General features: G+C 33.0%; 2 protein-coding genes across 2 annotated transcripts; both read right to left on the reverse strand.

Moving 5' to 3' along the window:
* Positions 1-7,107: 7,107 nt before the first annotated feature.
* Positions 7,108-7,745, reverse strand: LOC120211466 (pectinesterase inhibitor 10-like). The gene is made up of 2 exons (XM_039209998.1): positions 7,637-7,745; positions 7,108-7,545 (listed from the first exon to the last, which is right to left on the reverse strand). Exons 1-2 carry the CDS (start codon positions 7,740-7,742, stop codon positions 7,178-7,180), a joined length of 474 nt encoding a protein of 157 aa, XP_039065929.1. The 5' UTR covers positions 7,743-7,745; the 3' UTR covers positions 7,108-7,177.
* Positions 7,746-16,576: 8,831 nt separating this feature from the next.
* Positions 16,577-17,257, reverse strand: LOC120211275. The gene is made up of 2 exons (XM_039209859.1): positions 17,072-17,257; positions 16,577-16,949 (listed from the first exon to the last, which is right to left on the reverse strand). Exons 1-2 carry the CDS (start codon positions 17,184-17,186, stop codon positions 16,741-16,743), a joined length of 324 nt encoding a protein of 107 aa, XP_039065790.1. The 5' UTR covers positions 17,187-17,257; the 3' UTR covers positions 16,577-16,740.
* Positions 17,258-18,850: the final 1,593 nt, after the last annotated feature.

The raw sequence follows: 18,850 nt of genomic DNA on the forward strand, positions 1-18,850 counted from the left end.
GTTTTATGCCTTTGTCATAATATAATATAATATAATATTTTATTTTATTGGTAGATATGGAAATACAATAAAAAATTAAGCATATGAAAATATATTATATTTATTTGGTACGATCACTGATATCCGATCTATTGATTTTATTTAGATATGTTATGATTTTTACGTTGATAACGAATTTTATTTCGAAGATGATTCCAGCTAAGGTGGAAAGGGCCACGACTGCATGGCAATAATTTTATTTTCCTGCCTAACGTCACGCTCCGATCCAGCATGTTCTCGCTGTTGTCACCGCCGTCGTCGCTACTTGTTCGAACGAGAAAGATAAAAAATTTGCAGATCAAAAGGATAAATTACTATCGACGTATATATGTACATACATTCATGGAGAGCCAGGAGAGAGGCAAACACCAGGAGAAGAATGCTCAAACTAACTCCCATTAACTTGGTTGCTACCATTGTTGAATATGAAAACTACGATTTGTGTAGTTTTCTTTAGGTTTTCAATATATATATATATATAGCATAGTCACTATGATAAAAATGAAAATGTAATAAATATATTGTATTTATGTGATACGAGGAGTTTATGGAAATAAATTAACAACACAATTACTCCTTTTATTAATCATCATTATTGGAACAAAATTACATCATTATTCATTCCGAACAGGTCAGGTTTTAGGGCAATTGGCAAGGCACGCGGCTTCTGTGTCCCAGCAATATATGGGCTGAAATGTTATGCAGCACCAACCTGAGGTATGGGTGCACCGTGATATCGTTATTTTGTCGCCGACAGTCACGCTCGGACCGAGCTCATTGCCATTGATGCCGATGCTTCTGTACCTGCTCAGATGAAAGTGGAACATCAAATATATGTAGATGAAAAGGGTATGTCGAAAATTAGAAGGAAAATACTTACATTCATGGAAAGCTAGAAGAGAGGCAAACACCAGGAAAACAAACGTCAAGCGAATTGCCATGAACTTGGTTGCTACCATTGTTGACATCAAATATGATTTATGTTATTTTGTTCAGATTTTATATATATATACTATAGTTGCTTCGTTGAATATGGAAATTCATAAAGGTAGACCTGTCAAGAGATATCATACTTGTTTGAGAGGATTTACTGCCAAATAGGTAGCGTATAAATATCGATACACAAAAGAAACTGTTACAAAAGTGATCAAAATTAGGGGTGAACATTGATCGAGTCGAGTAAAAAATTTCGAGTTATTCGAGTTGACGAGTCGTATTTTACAACTCGATTAACTTGAAATTTTTTCGAGCCTTATTTGAGTTTCTATGCAAAATTTATTATAATTATTTATAGTGTTATGGTAAGGACTAGTTTCAATTTTTCGACTTTCTTTAATCATATAATATATATTTCATATTCTTTTTTTTTGATAAAGGATGTTATTATTCAACCAAAAAGAATCATTCTGTACAAAATTATAAAATAATTTTGAGGGTAAAATATTGATGACAATATAAAATCATCAAGGAATTGATGAGAAGAAAAAATTTGCAAACAATTGCAGTCAAATGATCAAATGGAGTAAAATGCAATGTTAAGGGTCTAAATAAAAAATAAAGTATATTTTTATAAAAAATAAGAATTGAAGTTATATAGGTATTCTATAGTGATATATGAGCATGTCGTTCAAATTTGTTAAAAAAATGGACTTAAAATAAAGAATGAATTGAAGAAATAAGAAAATTATGAAAAATGAGGGACTAAATTGAAAATAAAAAATTATTATCAGAAAGAGGAATTGAAAGTACATATGTATTCTACAATGTTTTAGGAGCATGCGGTTCAATTTTGTTAAAAATAAACTTAAAATGAAGGAATAATGAAATCAGGATTAAATAGTAAACTGTTAAAATATAAGTCAAAATTTCAACTTGACTCAACTTGAAAAGAGAATTGATAATTTAATTGACTCAAATAACTCGAAATTGAAAAAAAAATATTTTTCGAGTCAAGTCGAGTTTTGCTCATCTCATCAAAATAATAATGACAAGAAATTGTAAATTAAAGGAAGGGTAAAGTCCACAAATGGTCCCCTACTATAGGTTATTACTTTATTAAGTCTCTTGACTATTAAAAGTTACAAAATACTCACCCAACTATTCATTTTGTTCCAAAGTCATCATTTTCTATTAAAAAATTGTCAGTTGTTTAGTTGGACGTTAACATAATGACTGAGATATATGATAGTCGTTTGAGATTATGTTATTAGATTTTATCATATCACAGTGAACATGTTAACGTTCAACTCAAGTATCATCTATTTTTTAATGAAAAATGACAAGTTTGGTACATAATTAATAGTTAGGAGACCATTTTATTACTTTTAATAGTCGAAAGACTCAACAAAGCAACACTCTATAGTCGGAAGACTATTTTGCAACTTTTAATAGTCGAATGACTTAATAAAGTAGTACCCTATAGTCATGAGACCATTTATCTTCTTTACCCTAAAGGAAATACAAATAAACAAGAGTAAAGTACATAAATGGTCCCCCGACTATAAGATATTATTTTATTGAGTCCATGACTATTACAAGTTACAAAATTACTTCTTGTGGATGTCACTTTTTTTAGTCACTCGATTATTAAAAGTTACAAAATGATCACACGACTATTCATATGTTATTTTCTTTTAAAAATTTAATGCAATTTGAGTTGGACGTTAACATGTCGATTAGGATATAATAAAATATGATCCTATCCTACTGGCAATCCGAGAATTGTATGCTGGCCGGACTTCGCCGGCGATTTTTCCGTCCTGATGGTTTGCTTAATTTCCGAGGATTCTCGACCCATATGGCATTCATTTCTAAGCACTACAAATTTAACTTCAGTAGAATCTCAGTACTTTGAATATATCTTCACATTAGATTCAAGGTGTAAATCTCACTTTCCTTTGGAATTGGCTTTTATGCCTTTGTCAAAATATATTACGACGGATGAAAGATTTTAAATTAGGGGACGAATTTGAACTTATAAAATTTTAGGATGCGTTTAGGGAGATCAAAAATAGATTTTCAATTAAAAATACATAGAAAAAATCTAACATATATGAGATATGGTAATTTTAGAATTTTAAGGAGGCAGCCGCCCCCACCCGCTCCCCTAAGTCCATCCCTAAAAATATATTAATATACCCTTATATATTTATAATATAATATATATTTTTTGATAGATATGGAAATACAATAAAAAATTAGGCATATGAAAATATATTATATTTATTTGAACTAAGCTCAAACGAGAAAACAAGAGTATCAAATAATACAATTAATCATGACTACTTCTTATTAGGGGCGAATGAACTTAAGCTCGTTCCGAACAACTCAGCCATATCAAAATCTGGGGCAAACAAGCAAACACTCAGACTGTCGCTCGTAGCAAAGCAGTGGCCGTTCTGTTATGCAGCACCATCTGAGGTGGAAAGGTCCACGACTGCATGGCAATAATTTTAATTTCCTGCTTAACATCACGCTCCGGTTGAGCATGTGGCCGCTGTTGTCACTGCCGTCGCTACCTGTTCGAACGAGAAAGATAAAAAGTTCGCTGATCAAAAGGGTAAATTATTATCGATGTATATATATATATATATATACACATCATGGAAAGCCAGAAGAGAGGCAAACACCAGAACAAGAATGCTCAAACGAACGCACATTAAGTTGGTTGCTACTATTGTTAAATATGAAAACTGCGATTTGTGTTGTTTTCTTTAGGTTTTCAATATATATATATAGTCACTTTGATAAATATGGAAATACAATAAATTTATTGTATTTATGTGATACGACGAGTCTATGGAAATAAATTAACAACACAATTTCTCCTTTTATTAATGATCATTATTGGAACAAAATGACATCATTATTCATTCCGAACAGGTCAGCTTTTAGGGCATTTGGCAAGGCACGGCTTCTGTGTCCCAGCAAAGTATTGGGTGCAATGTTATGCAGCACCAACCGCTTACGAATGCGGTATGGCTGCACGGCGATATCGTTATTTTGTCGCCGGAGGTCACGCTCGGGCCGAGCTCATCGCCATTGATGCCGATGCTTCTGCTACCTGCTCGGATGAAAATGGAAAATCAACTATATGTAGATGGAAATGGTGTGATTGAATATTACAAGGAAAATACTTACATTCATGAAAGCTAGAAGAGAGGCAAACACCAGGAAAACAAACGTCAAGTGAATTGCCCTTAACTTGGTTGCTACCATTGTTGACATCAAATATGATTTACGTTATTTTCTTGAGGATTATTGACATTGATATATATATATATATATATATATACACTATAGTTGCAACTGTCGAGAGATATTATACTTGTTTGAGAGGATTTACTGCCAAATAGGAAGCGTATAAATATCGATACACAAAAGAAACTGTTACAAAAGTGATCAAGTCAAGTAAATTTTTTTTGAGTTATTTGAGTTGACAAGTCGTATTTTACAACTCGAACTTAACTTGAAATTTTTTCGAGTCAAGTCGAGTTTAAGAAATTCGAGTTGAGTTATTCGAGTTTCTATCTAATTTTGTTATAATTATTTATAGTATTGTGGTAAGGACTAGTTTTCAATTTTTTGACTTTCTCTAACCATATAAGATATATATTTCATATTCTTTTCACATTGTAATGTTATTTAATATATCAAATATAATCTAAAATTATAAAATATATTCGTAATATTATATTTTTCTTTATTTCGAGGGTAAAATATTGATGGAGTATAACATCATCAACGAATTGATGGGAAGAAAAAATTTGCAAACAATTGCAGTCAAATGATCAAATTGAGTAAAATGCAATGCTAAGGGTCTAAACAAAAGAGAGAGTACATTTTTAGTGAAAATAAGAATTGAAGTTATGTAGGTATTCTATAGTGATATATGAGCATGTCGTTCAAATTTGGTAATAACGAACTTAAAGTAATTAATAATGAATTGAAGAAATAAGAAAATTATAAAAAAATTGAGGGACTAAATTAAAATGGAAAACTTGTTAACGAAAAGAGGAATTGAAAGCACATATGTATTCTTCAATGGTTTAGGAGCATGTTGTTCAAATTTGGTTAAAATAGACTTAAAATGAAGGACGAACTAAAAGAATAGTGAAATCAAAGGATTAAATCGTAAAACTATCAAACTACTTAGTCAAATTTTTTGTTTTTTTCGAGTAACTCGAAATTTCAAAATTTGAACTCGACTCGAACTTGAAAGCCGAATTGATAATTCTAGTTGACTAAAATAAATCAAAATTTAAAAAAATCGATTTTTCGAGTCAAATCGAGTTTTGCTCACCCCTAATCAAAATAATAATGACAAGAGATCTTAAATTAAAAGGAAGGTAAAGTACACAAATGGTCTCATAATATAGGTATTGCTTTATTAAGTCCCTTTACTTTTAAAAGTTACAAAATACTCATCCAACTATTCGTTATGTTCCAAAGTCATCTTTTCTATTAAAAAATTGACAGCTGTTTAAGTTGGACGTTAACATGATGACTGAGATATGATAGTAGTTTGAGATTTTGTTATCAAATTTTATCATATCATAGTCAACAGGTTAACGTTCAACTCATAATAACGTCTATTTTTTAATGGAAAATGACAAGTTTGGTACATAATGAATTGTCAGGTGACCATTTTGGAACTTTTAATAGTCGAATGACTTAATGAATTATTACCCAATAGTCAGAGGACCATTTATCTACTTTACCCTAAAGGGAATACAAATAAACAGGGATAAAGTACATAAATGGTCCTCTGACTATAGGGTATCTTTATTGAGTCCATTGACTATTACAAGTTACAAAATGGTTCCTTGAAGACGTTACTTTGTTGAGTCTCTTGACTATTAAAAGATATAAAATGATCACTCAACTATTCATAAGTTACAAACTTATCATTTTTTGTTAAAAGTTTAATGGTAATCTGAGGTGGACGTTAACCTGTTGATTAGGATATAATAAAATCTAATCTCAAAATCTCAAATAACTATCATATCCGGTCAACATGTTAACGTTCAACTCAAACAATTATCATTTTTTAACAAGAAATATTGAATTTGGAACATATTAATAGTCGGGTGACCATTTTATAACTTTTAATAGTTGAATGTCTCAACGGAGCAGTGTCTTATAGTCGGGGATCATTTTGTATGTTTTAATAGTGAGAGACTCAACAAAGTAGACCCTATAATTGGAAGACAATTTATGTACTTCACCCAATAAACAAATACATTGAGTCTTGCATTATATTAAAACACACACCATACAAAGTACAAACAATTTAATACCCCATACACCCTGTTCCAGGAGGATCAAAGAGCGCAAGAATCTCTATTTATTCCAGCTATACATTTTCGATGTAGGTTCATCTTTAAGGATCACAATTAGCTTGACTATAAGAACTGGTCCAGTTGCAATCTTCACTCGACACTTCTTCCGATGACTGTGAGGTCGGAGGCGGAGGCGAATACTCCATGACTTCCATAAACAGGGATAAAGTACATAAATGGTCCTCTGACTATAGGGTATCTTTATTGAGTCCATTGACTATTACAAGTTACAAAATGGTTCCTTGAAGACGTTACTTTGTTGAGTCTCTTGACTATTAAAAGATATAAAATGATCACTCAACTATTCATAAGTTACAAACTTATCATTTTTTGTTAAAAGTTTAATGGTAATCTGAGGTGGACGTTAACCTGTTGATTAGGATATAATAAAATCTAATCTCAAAATCTCAAATAACTATCATATCGTCAACATGTTAACGTTCACTCAAACAATTATCATTTTTTAACAAGAAATATTGAATTTGGAACATATTAATAGTCGGGTGACCATTTTATAACTTTTAATAGTTGAATGTCTCAACGGAGCAGTGTCTTATAGTCGGGGATCATTTTGTATGTTTTAATAGTTGAGAGACTCAACAAAGTAGACCCTATAATTGGAAGACAATTTATGTACTTCACCCAATAAACAAATACATTGAGTCTTGCATTATATTAAAACACACACCATACAAAGTACCAACAATTTAATACCCCATACACCCTGTTCCAGGAGGATCAAAGAGCGCAAGAATCTCTATTTATTCCAGCTATACATTTTCGATGTAGGTTCATCTTTAAGGATCACAATTAGCTTGACTATAAGAACTGGTCCAGTTGCAATCTTCACTCGACACTTCTTCCGATGACTGTGAGGTCGGAGGCGGAGGCGAATACTCCCATGACTCTCCGGTCGGAGTCAAAGGGGAATACATTACGGGAATCGATGACTGCGCGGTCGGAGACGGTGGAGAATACTCGCCCCACGACTCTGAGGTCGGAGGCGGAGGAGAATGCACCACCACGCGAACCATTGACTGAGAGGTCGGACTCGTCGGAGTATTCTGTCTAGGTACGACTGGAAATGGATTCTGGCCAGCCTGAGACGGTGCTGTATTTGTACGGCTTGCACTTACTGACGCCTTGCTTCGTCCATTGTTACCTTCTGCAATTCCAATCATATTGGACACGCTTATGTATTAAAACTTAAAAAATTGAAAGATATTTATGATACAATATATATATAAACACATTACCTTGAAACTCCAGTAGGGTACGAGGGACAATCCCCTGTGGAAAGAAGATGAACGACGAGAAGAGGCAGCAGCAAAGGATGAGAGAAAATGAAGGTTTGATTTCCATAGCTTTTTCAGTGACTTTGTTTTCACTTGCAGACATCTGCTTATAAGCTATGGAAATCAGTGAAATAAGTGATTTATTATCTCATTTCCAAAAAAAGGTGATTGGCCTGACTTTGGGATTGGGTGCCCTCCGAATACGGCAAATTATGCAGTGCAAAATGTGTTGAATTGACTTAGGTCTATGAATAATATTAGCAATAAGTTGAATCAAACATATTTTTAAGCTTTTAATCAAATTTAATTGTTGTTAATGAGGAGTAGTAGAAGACATTGATGAAGCAATCAAACAATTTGGTTATACTTTTAAGTTTATTTAATAAATTAATCATCTAATCATAAGGTAACACGTGTAAAAGATAACTTGCATTTGTGGAGTTTGAACCTAGGTCATTTGGCTGGAAAAAAAACACCCAAGCCGCTAGGCTAAATGCTTCATTGGATTAAAATTTAAAGTTTAAAATTTAAAGATTCTTGATTTTAATATTAGTATTATGATTAGGATCATAGTTAAGATCATTTAGACCTTGTATGTTTTTTGCAGCCAAATGACCCAGGTTCAAACCCCATAAAAGCAAGTTATCTTTGACCCGTATCAACTCCTGATTAGATGGTTAATTTATTAAATAAAATTAAAATTAGGACCAAACTGATTGAATGTATAAGTATCGAGGATCAAATATATAATTTTATAATTTTTAACCGCCACGTAAGCATTTCCTTTAAATGTTAACGACATATGACTATATTAAAATCAATTAAATAGTTAAGGGATCATATTAATTCGATTTTGAAAATGATAGTCATATTAAGCACTTGTTTTTTTTAAGTTCAATTTTAACTTTTTTACTTACACTTGTATTCTCTACTTGCCGATTTAACTAATATGCGATTATAGGTGTTATAATTTTTTATTGTTCCTAATTTCATTGTTATTATAACCAATATTTAACTGTCCCTTGTAAATTAATTAATAATATTTATTTTGGATTTCACCAATGAGATGAGAAAGAAAAAATATATACGAAGCATAATTCATAATATCATAATAAATGCTGTTAACATTGATGTTGTATACCACGAATTTTATAGAAAGATTATATACATGTTTTATTTATACATATCTAATATTTAAAATATTAAATTAACATGAATCAAACTACCTCATTAGTTAATAATATGATTGTTATTTTTTAAAGATCTCGGATTTGAGCACAACGATTATAAGGATGTTTGATTGTTTATTGTCAAATGATAAAAGTCTTTTGAATATATACTACATTTATAATCATTCAACTAAACAGAAATATAAAGCAAGTTATCCATCCCTTCTCCGTTCTTGTTTCATTTGTATATCATTGATTTTGGCCTCCGTTTCACTGGAAAATGTCTCAATCTCTTCCAAATCGATGATGAACTCTTTGACTTCTTCATCCTCCGATCTTCGTAGTCAACTGTCTGATGACCCTGAAACTAGACTATGTTGGTCGACTCGTCTTTCTCTTGTGGTCCACCGTTCGGATTGGTTGTCCATCCACCTAAGCTATGCCCAATCAGTCCGTCCGTTAAGTTTTTAATGGCGGGTACTAAAATGAAACAAAAACTAAATGTTAGGTATGATTTTGAAAAAATTGAAAGATTGATACTAAAACAGACTAAAACGGATAGTTTAGGTACTAAATGCGCAGTTTACCCTAATTTTAATAGTTAATGATCAAGAGTTTGATTGAAATTTCTTAACTTTGATCCACTGCTAGAATCCAACAATAAAAATTACATATTAAATGCCTCATGATGTATTTTACCCAAAATCCAATAACACAACTATTTTCAGCTTCAGCATCGCAGTAATTTTCCAAAACCACTATTTAAAGCTTTGCTTCTCTTTCAGCATTGCCCGTCGTGTTAATTTCGCCCGTTCACACAAAGAACAAATGGCGAAACTCGGCATCTTTTTATTCACAGCCATTGCCTTTACTCTCAGCTTCTCTATTAGGGAAGCAATTGCACACACAGGAACAGCCACATTCTACACTCCTCCATATGTTCGTAAGTCCCTTTTGCCTTCATTTCATATTCTTTACAACAATTCAATGTCTACGTATCGATATTCTGGTGTCGAAAATTGCAGCTTCGGCTGGTCACGGATACGAAGACGACGGAGTGATGATCGCTGCCGCGAGCGACACGATTTGGGACGACGGGGCGGCTTGCGGGAGAAGATACAAGATTTAATGCAAAGGGGCGACCAACGAATCCCCTCATCCATGTAGGGGGAATAAATATGTGGTGGTGAAAATAGTAGACTATTGTCCATCTGGTTGTCAAGGCACCATTGATTTATCACAAGAAGCTTTCGCTTCCATTGCCGATCCGGTTGCCGGAAAAATAATGTATTTGGTGCCAATCAATTGTATAACAATTCAATAATAAATAAAGGGATGATCTTTATCGATATATTTTTATTTAAAAATTCATAATCGAATAACTTCAGTAGTAAAAAGAGAACCTTAGACAAACTTAAAATAAAATAGGTAGTCGCCACATATTGTTTTTTTCAACAAAATACGATACGAGAGGCAGTAAACAAATAAAGAAGGTGAAGAGTTAAGGATTACAGTTGGCGTTGAAGTTGCAAGCTTGACGGCGGGCTTCTTGCACTTGGCGCATCGCTTCTTGCACTTGGCGCATCGCATCCTGTACTTCGCGATTAGCTTCACGCATCGCTTCTTCAGCATTACTATTTGCAGCTGAAACTTGATGTTGCACCGGCGGAGAATTCTGGCCAACCCAAGATGGTGCTGTTCGTGCTCGACTTCTTCTTACTCCCGCTTTATTTTGTCCATTCCCATCTTCTGCAATTCCGACCATTAGATAAACAATATTTTAGGGTAAACTCTATGGATGGTCCCTCGACAGTTAACTCAAAAAAATATTAGATGGACCCGTACCCGGCTCACGTCATCGGTGGTCTCAACCAATAATATTTTTCCATATCTCATTTTTTTCTAAGGTGAATCTTCACCTCTTTCCTACGTGTAGATAAAGAGCGGAGAAATTATTTGATGGACCTGATTCACCATGTCATTCGTGATCGCAGTGAATGAGAGTCACAAATTTTAAAATAACTTCTAAATAACTACCCATTTCTTATTTACTTATAGGAAAGAGGTGAATATTCACACTGAAAAAAAATGATACAAACAAATATTATTGGTCGGGACTATGGATAATGTGGTGAGCCAGAACCATCTAATAATTTTTCGAACGAGTGGGTATTTATTTAGAAGCTATTTTAAAATTGATAGATGTGATTCACGAAAACTATTAATGACGTGATGAGTCGGAACCATGAAATAATTTCTTCCCATATGCATATGTAAAATTGATAACGTTACCTTCATAATCATAATCCTGCAGTAGCATACGAGAGCCAGTTCCATAATGAAAGAACAGAAAAAATGCCAAGAGAAAGCAGCAAAGGATTAGAGAAAATGAAACTTTGTTCTCCATAAATTGCCTCTCTGGTTATCAAAGCAGCAAACACTGTTATTTTCGCTGTTTTAGTATGTGTCTTTCCTTCTTATAAACACCATGCATAAGTCGGTGATCTCAATCAACCCCACGTCTTGGGGCTGTTTCCCTTTTTGTCAATATTCTAAATTTCTATTTAGACATTTAGATTTTTTTCTATTAAAACAATAAAGAAATCGACTATTTAGATAAATAATAAAATTATTAATTGTTTAGTGGAATGGGATATTGAATCTTTTAAATAAAAATTAGAAATTCGAATATTATACTATGAAAAAAGAATTATGGGTTAGAAAAATCGTCTATATAATAAATCTCTACAAGATCTAGTCCGACAATACATCAATAGACTAGATATCGATAGTGTTAGAAAAATATAAATTTGTAATTTAACACTTTAAAATTGAGTTTAAATTAAAATAATGTGGTAAAAATCTTTAAACACTGCATGTTCTTTACTCGATAAAAGTTCTAGAATAATTCCGCCGGATTGGCCGGGCGTTAGGAATGGGAGTCTTAAAATTCAGCAAAAATTGGAGTGCAAAATGGGTGATTTTGAGTCAATTCCACACATAAAAGACAGATGCGCGATGGTGTTGAGTTTTCAATACAATAAAAAATATGGTAAAGTACACAAATTGTCACACCCTAGTTGTTAGGGGCTAAATTGAAAGGTTTAAAAAATAATAATGCTTAAGCATTAATTTTTGGAAGTTCAGGGGCTTAGGACATAATTTGCCAATGGTTGGGTTTAAAACATAAAATCCCTCCCTTTTCCACTTTTTCCCTGTGTTCTGTGACATCACTTTCCCCAAACAAATTCTCTCTCTAGTATTATTGTGTTTTCCATCAGATTGGTATCTGTTTTGACCGTCGTGACTCTCATCACCGATGTCCTTGTGCTCATCTTGTTGCTGTCGTTCGGTCGGTACCCTTGTTTCGTCATTTTTTCGTTGTCATTAGCATCGTATGAGGGATTTTAGTTTCTAGTTTTCAAAAAAATTCAATTCCATCGATCCTCGTCACAAACCGACCTCGGTAAGTTGTTCCTCGTGCTTTAAACTAGAAATTTTGGTGCAAAAATTATCGTTGGACGGCGTCCCACGCGCCCTTACGCGTCGTCGTGCGCTTGTGGGACTATCTAGGAGGTATTAAATTCAAAACCGGCTGAATCGGATTAATTCTCCATTCTGACATCTACATAGGATTAATTCCCTATTCTGACAATCACATGGAACTAATTCCCCATTCTGACATCTGCATGGGATTAATTCTCGATTCTGACATCTGCATGGGATTATATCCCCGTTCTTAGGCTTGTAAACGAACCGAATGTTCAGCGAACCGTTCGTGAACCTTTTGGCGGGAAGTTCATTATGTTCATTCGTTTATTAAATAAATGAACATGAACAAGATTTTGTGTCCGTTTAATTAAATGAACGAACACGAACAAATGACTCATTTGTTCATTTATGTTCGTGAACATTCGGTAATATGTTCGTTCATTTATGTTCATTTATGTTCGTTTATGTTCATTCGTTTATGTGTGTTCATTTATGTTTAACACAATAAATTGTTAGGAAAGAAAAAAATCTATTTTCATTTATATTTGTGTTTACGTTCGTTTATGTTCATTTATTGTGTTCGTTTAAATCCTTTCGTTTATGTTCATTCATTTGTGTTCGTTTATCATTTAAATGAACAAACACGAACAATCTACATTCCTTAACGAACGAACACAAACAAGAAATTTTTTGTTCGTTTATGTTCGTATTCGTTCATTTGTTCGAATAAAGTTAAACGAACGAACATGAACATACCACGTTCGTGTTCGTTCAGTTCGTTTATAGGCCTACCCATTCTGTTTATCTGTGGCGAAAGGTAAAGTAGGGTGTCATTGGAGTTGCTTTTTGTTCATTAAATTCAGGTTTAATGTTACACTTTAATTGCATTGTTTTGCATATGCTTGGATATCTACTTTACTTTAGAGGGCACACTGAGCTTCATAGCTCATTTTCTAGTTTCTTTCTTTTCAGATTACTCAGACTTTTAGGATTTACAATTGGTACTTGGAGGATCATTTATTGTCATTCTCTTCCAACATCGTATGGATGTTTTCTTTTCAGACTTTTTATTAGTTGTTTTTTTGTCGATTATATATTTATATTTTGTGTATTTTTTATGGAACTTGGATAAGGATTTTCTTATTGGTTTCGAATTTAGAACTCGAGGTATGTTTTTTTAAGTACTAAGAATCCTTGAATTCTTTTGATGATTTAATGACGATGCATGACAAGACATGAGTTCTTCTTTATTTATGTTCAATCTAATGATGTCGTGGTCTCCGAGATTCAACTGTGATGTCCAGGCCGGGTCTAGGGGGTTACACAAATGGTTTGGGTATTGTTTTATTAAGTCCCTCACTATTAAAAGTTACAAAATGATCCTCCAACTATAGAGTATTACTTTTTTGAGTCCCTCAACTATCAAAAGTTAAAAAATGATCATCTGATTATTCATTATATTCCAAACTCGTCATTTTCCGTTAAAAAGTTATCGGTGTTCTAAACTGAACGCTAACTTGCTGACTATGATATGACAAAAGATGATCTCAGAATCTCAAACGACTATCACATCACAATCATCATGTTAACATCTACCTTAGACAACCATCAAATTTTTAATGGAAAAGGATGAGTTTGAAACATAATGAATAGTCGGGTGATCATTTTTTAACTTTTGATAGTCGAGGGACTTAATAAACCAATATTCTATAATTAGAGGATCGTTTTGTAACTTTTAATAGTCAAATGACTTAATAAAGCAATACTCTATAGTAAGGGGACCATTTTTGTACTTTTCCTAAAATATAATTTTAATGATATTTATATTAAATATATATATATATATATATAATATTTTAAGAATTCAAATTGTATTTATAATAATTTATGTTACTTTGAAAACACCCATTAGACCACTTTATATATTTTTATAAACTTATTAATTAACACCACCATTCTATAATATTATATCAATTCTCCTTAAACAATATTTTTATAATTATTTTTATTTAATTAAATAACATTAACCGATACTACTGATAAAACAAAATTTTATAATTTAATTATGATTAAAATTTAGAGTTTAAAATTTAAAGATTCTTGGTTTTAATATTAGGATTAAGATTAGGAGCACAGTTAAAATTATTTGGAGCTTTTCTCATAACTCTGATTATTAAACTCTTTTATTGTAGTTATTTATTTGGGTAAACTACATGAATGATCACTAAAGTTTGACTAAGTTTTTGTTTTCCCCACTAAACTTTTAAAAGTTACAAATTGGTCACTAACGTTATCGATTTGTAACAACATGGTCACTTCACCGTTCTCTCCGTTAAATTGATGATGTGACAATGTTAAAAAAAGGTAAATGTTTAATTTTACCCCTAAACTACTACTAAAACATTAAATAGGTCCTTAAACGATGATTTTATATCTAATTTACATTTTTTTAAATACCCGTCTACACCGCCACCGTTTTCCTTCCCTCCCACCTCTCCTGCCTCATCAGTTTCGAAACCCAACCATCTCTGCATAAAAATCCGGTGGCCTAAGGAATGGCAGCACCATTGACTGAAAATTGACTTGCTCATGCAAATGCAAAGAGAATTCAAGGATGAAGTCAAAGGTGATATTTACCTGCTCTTGCTTGAACCAAGAAGCTTTATCAATGATTCAGTACCAGCTACATGGATAAAATCATAAGTACGGAGGTATGTAGAGAAACGGTCACACCTGCAAACATCAATGGAAATCATTAGGTAATCGCAATGTTTACCGTATAAGAAAGTATACATAATGCACAAATAAAGAGAAAACCAGAAGACAAGCAACCATAACAAACAATAAAAGAAGGATGAGAATTAATCAAGTATCTAGTTTGAAAATTAAACACTACAGTACAAAATTATGGCTCCAATTGAATAATTACTTGTCCAAATTAATTACCTAAATTCAAGCTAGTACAATTTTCATGGAAGGTTCAATCAAACAATGGAATAAGCAGCAGAAGGTTTTCTTAGGGCAGAAAGGAGCAAACATGGTATTTCTATGGAAAAAATTGTCACAGATAGCAGTTGACAAGGCACTGACCATAGACTCTTTGGACGGGTAACAAACTCTTAGCCTTTTCAGAAAATTAGGATAAAAACCTACAGTAACACATCAGTCTTGATATAATCCAATAAAGCCTCTTTTATATATAACACCAAGAGTTAGTGGCTTTCTAGCAGGCGCAACATTCATCGCCCATACTGGATACGAAGTAAGTGCTGCTGCAAAACCTTCAAAAAAAAATGCATTCATGTCCATGAAATTGCTCACTGTTGGTGGTGGTTGCTGTGGGTATCTAAAAAAATTTGAAAATTGGAAAACATTTGGGATAAATTAGATATAAAATCATTGTTTAAGGACCTATTTGATATTTTAGCATTAGTTTAGGGGTAAAACAAAATATTTACCCTTTTTATTAATGTTTTCACATAATCAATTTAATAGAAAGAACGATGGAGTGACTATTTTGTTAGAAATTGATAACATTAGACTAATTTGTAACTTTTGAAAGTTTAGTGGGGAAAATGAAAACTTACTCTAAAATTTAATGAACATTCGTGTATTTTCCCTGTTTATTTTTAGTTTTATTTCTTCTAATTTATGAGATCTGATTGATTTTTCATTTTTATCTAATTTTATATGTACATATATTTCATTTTTGTTTCAAATATTTGTGTTTGTTAATAAAGAGCCCATATTTGATAGTTTATAATATTTGTTTGGAAAATTATTTCATGCATTGATATAAGTAATTTTTTCTCATAATTAGAATTTTAATGTTTTTTTAGCTCAGCAAGATATTTGAGGCTCTTTAATTCCGAATTACGAGCCTTTTTAAAAACCTTCCTATCCCTAAATGGAGTAACATAATACTACACAATTGAGAAACCAAAACAACCAACTAAGAAATACAACCCGAAGATGCAAAACCTGGCCACAAAAACTAACCCCTTCATTAAAATCATTACAAGTCTTCCAAGGTAAAAGCTTATGAAATTAGATAGCATTTCATGTTATCTTTATGGATCGATCTTTGAGGCTATGGTTTTATGCCGAAGGCAAACTTAGAAAATTTTAAGAGGGACTTAAAACAGGTTATCGATAGAAAATATAAAAAGAATGTCTAAATTATATGAAAAATATAAAATTCTTAAGAAGACGACCGTGTTATCATGAAAATACTTGTGTGGACAAATAATTTCTTACAATTCAAGTAAACATCGCTTAGAAACACACAATACACAGTCGCAAACAAAACAGGTAGCACAGACAGATACTCTGGTCCAGGAGAATGGAAAGCACAAGACAGACTTTTTATTCTAGCCATTTCGTTGGTCGCGTCGGACTTGAACATCAAGGATCACAATAAGTATTGGTAACGCCACGGGTCCATTGGCAAGCTTCACTTCGCGCTTCGCTTTCCGCTTGTTGCCGCACTTGAGCTTCGTACGACCTCTTCCATGATTGTAAATCCGTCGGCGTCGGCGGAGTATTCCCCCAAGATGGTGCCGTTTTCGAAGGAATTCTTCTCACGCCAGCTTTGGTTTGTCCATTGTCACCTTCTGCAATTCCAATATTTTTATATTTTAAGCAACGTTTCGAGTTCAAGTGTTATGATTATTGAACATTGAAAGTCTCGGATCGAAAGAAAGTTATTTCACATATGTAAAATGGATTGCGTTACCTTCATAATCATAATCCTGCTGGAGTATACGAGAGCCAGTTGCAGGAGGGAAGAGAAGGAGCGACGCCAAGAGAAAGCAGCAAAGGATGAGAGAAAATGAATGTTTGTTTTCCATTACATAATATGTAGTAATTACCAAAGCTGCAAACGCTATTGTTTTAGCTATTTTAGTACGTGTTCTTTCACTTGGCAGCCATCCTTCTTATTAATGCTATGCCTAAGTTGATATCTCAATCAACCCCATGTCTGGGTTGTTTCCCTTTTTGTCAATATTCTAAATTTATGTGATTAAAATCTTGGTAAAGTACACAAACAATCCCTGACTATAGGATACGTTGTTTTGTTGAGTCACCGACTATTAAAAGTTACAAATGATCCCTCAATCATAGGATGTTGCTTTGTCGAGTCTCTCGACTAATAAAAGTTACAAAATGGTCACCTGAGTATTCATTATGTTTCGAATTCGTCCTTTTCCGTTAAAATATTGATGATCGTCAGAGTTGAACATTAACATGCTGACTAAGATATGATAGTTGTTTGAGATTCTGAGATCAAATTTTATCATATTTCAATCAGTAAGTTAACAAAGCAACATATTATAGACGTGAGATCATTTTGTAACTTTTAATAGTTGACGACTCAACAAAACAATATCATATATTCAGGAGGACTATTTGCATACTTTACCCTAGCTTTAAACATTGCATTTCTTTACTTAATGGAAGGCCTAAAATGATTTCCCCGGATTGGAAAGACTTTAGGATTTGGAGTCTTAAATACGGCCATATTTGTAGTGCAAAACGGGCGATTTTGACTCAACTCCAGACATAAAACACGGATACTTCGTTATCAGACTGCCCTTGACTCCACGCTTGCCATGCACGTGGTGTGGAATTTTGAATATAATAAAACAAAAATATAATATTTATATAAATTTATTATATTTTAAGAGATATTCTTTAAAAATTAACTATTTTCATGGAATAATTGAATTTTTTGTTCTTAAAAATTTTAAATTATTTACAAGTTGACCTTGAAAGTCGACTATAAATAAGTAAAAATTTCCATTTAAAATAATCTTTAGCCGTCTCTACTATTTGATTCTCTCTTCTCCCATGTGTAATATATGAGAATTTTTTGTATAACTACCTATATCTTATCTATTAATCAATTAATCCGGATCAGTTATTGCAAAGACCGAGATTTATACTCCTAACCCACAAAGGCCAATAGATTTAGAAAAACCAGCTCTTTAATTACCTGACTGATTGCGTATCACTCCTCCACACGATGCTCGACCATCCATATCACTCCGGACACCATCGGTATTCAATTTAACCCATCACAATGGTGGATGCTACCAGAGATTAGGACTGACTCACATCACAGCTCCCATGCTTCGAGGAGTACCTCTATCAGCGATAGCACGCTTCATGGTCCTCAATAGTTCTCTGCTTCCATCCAAAGTGGAACGACCAAAACCCTCTATATTACCAAAAGTTGTAGCATTCCTTAAAAGCCAAAGGTTCCTTAAAACCGTATGTTGATAATGTTGAAGCTAATCCAACAACGGAGGTCCATGCCAAGAACTCTTCCAATTTGTCCCTTTTAATCAGCATCGACCAAATCGAACATGTATTAAACAAGCTCTTGTAGCTCAGTTGGTTAGAACACCCGTTTAGTAAGCGGGAGGTCTTGATTTCGGTTCTCAACCAGGGCAAAAATTCATTGAGTGAATTATGTGTGCACATAGGGATGAACAAAATATAAAATGGCTGT

The sequence above is a fragment of the Hibiscus syriacus genome, unplaced genomic scaffold (genome assembly GCF_006381635.1).
Source record: "Hibiscus syriacus cultivar Baekdansim isolate YM2019G1 unplaced genomic scaffold, ASM638163v2 tig00109972_pilon, whole genome shotgun sequence".
Taxonomy (NCBI): Eukaryota; Viridiplantae; Streptophyta; class Magnoliopsida; order Malvales; family Malvaceae; genus Hibiscus; species Hibiscus syriacus.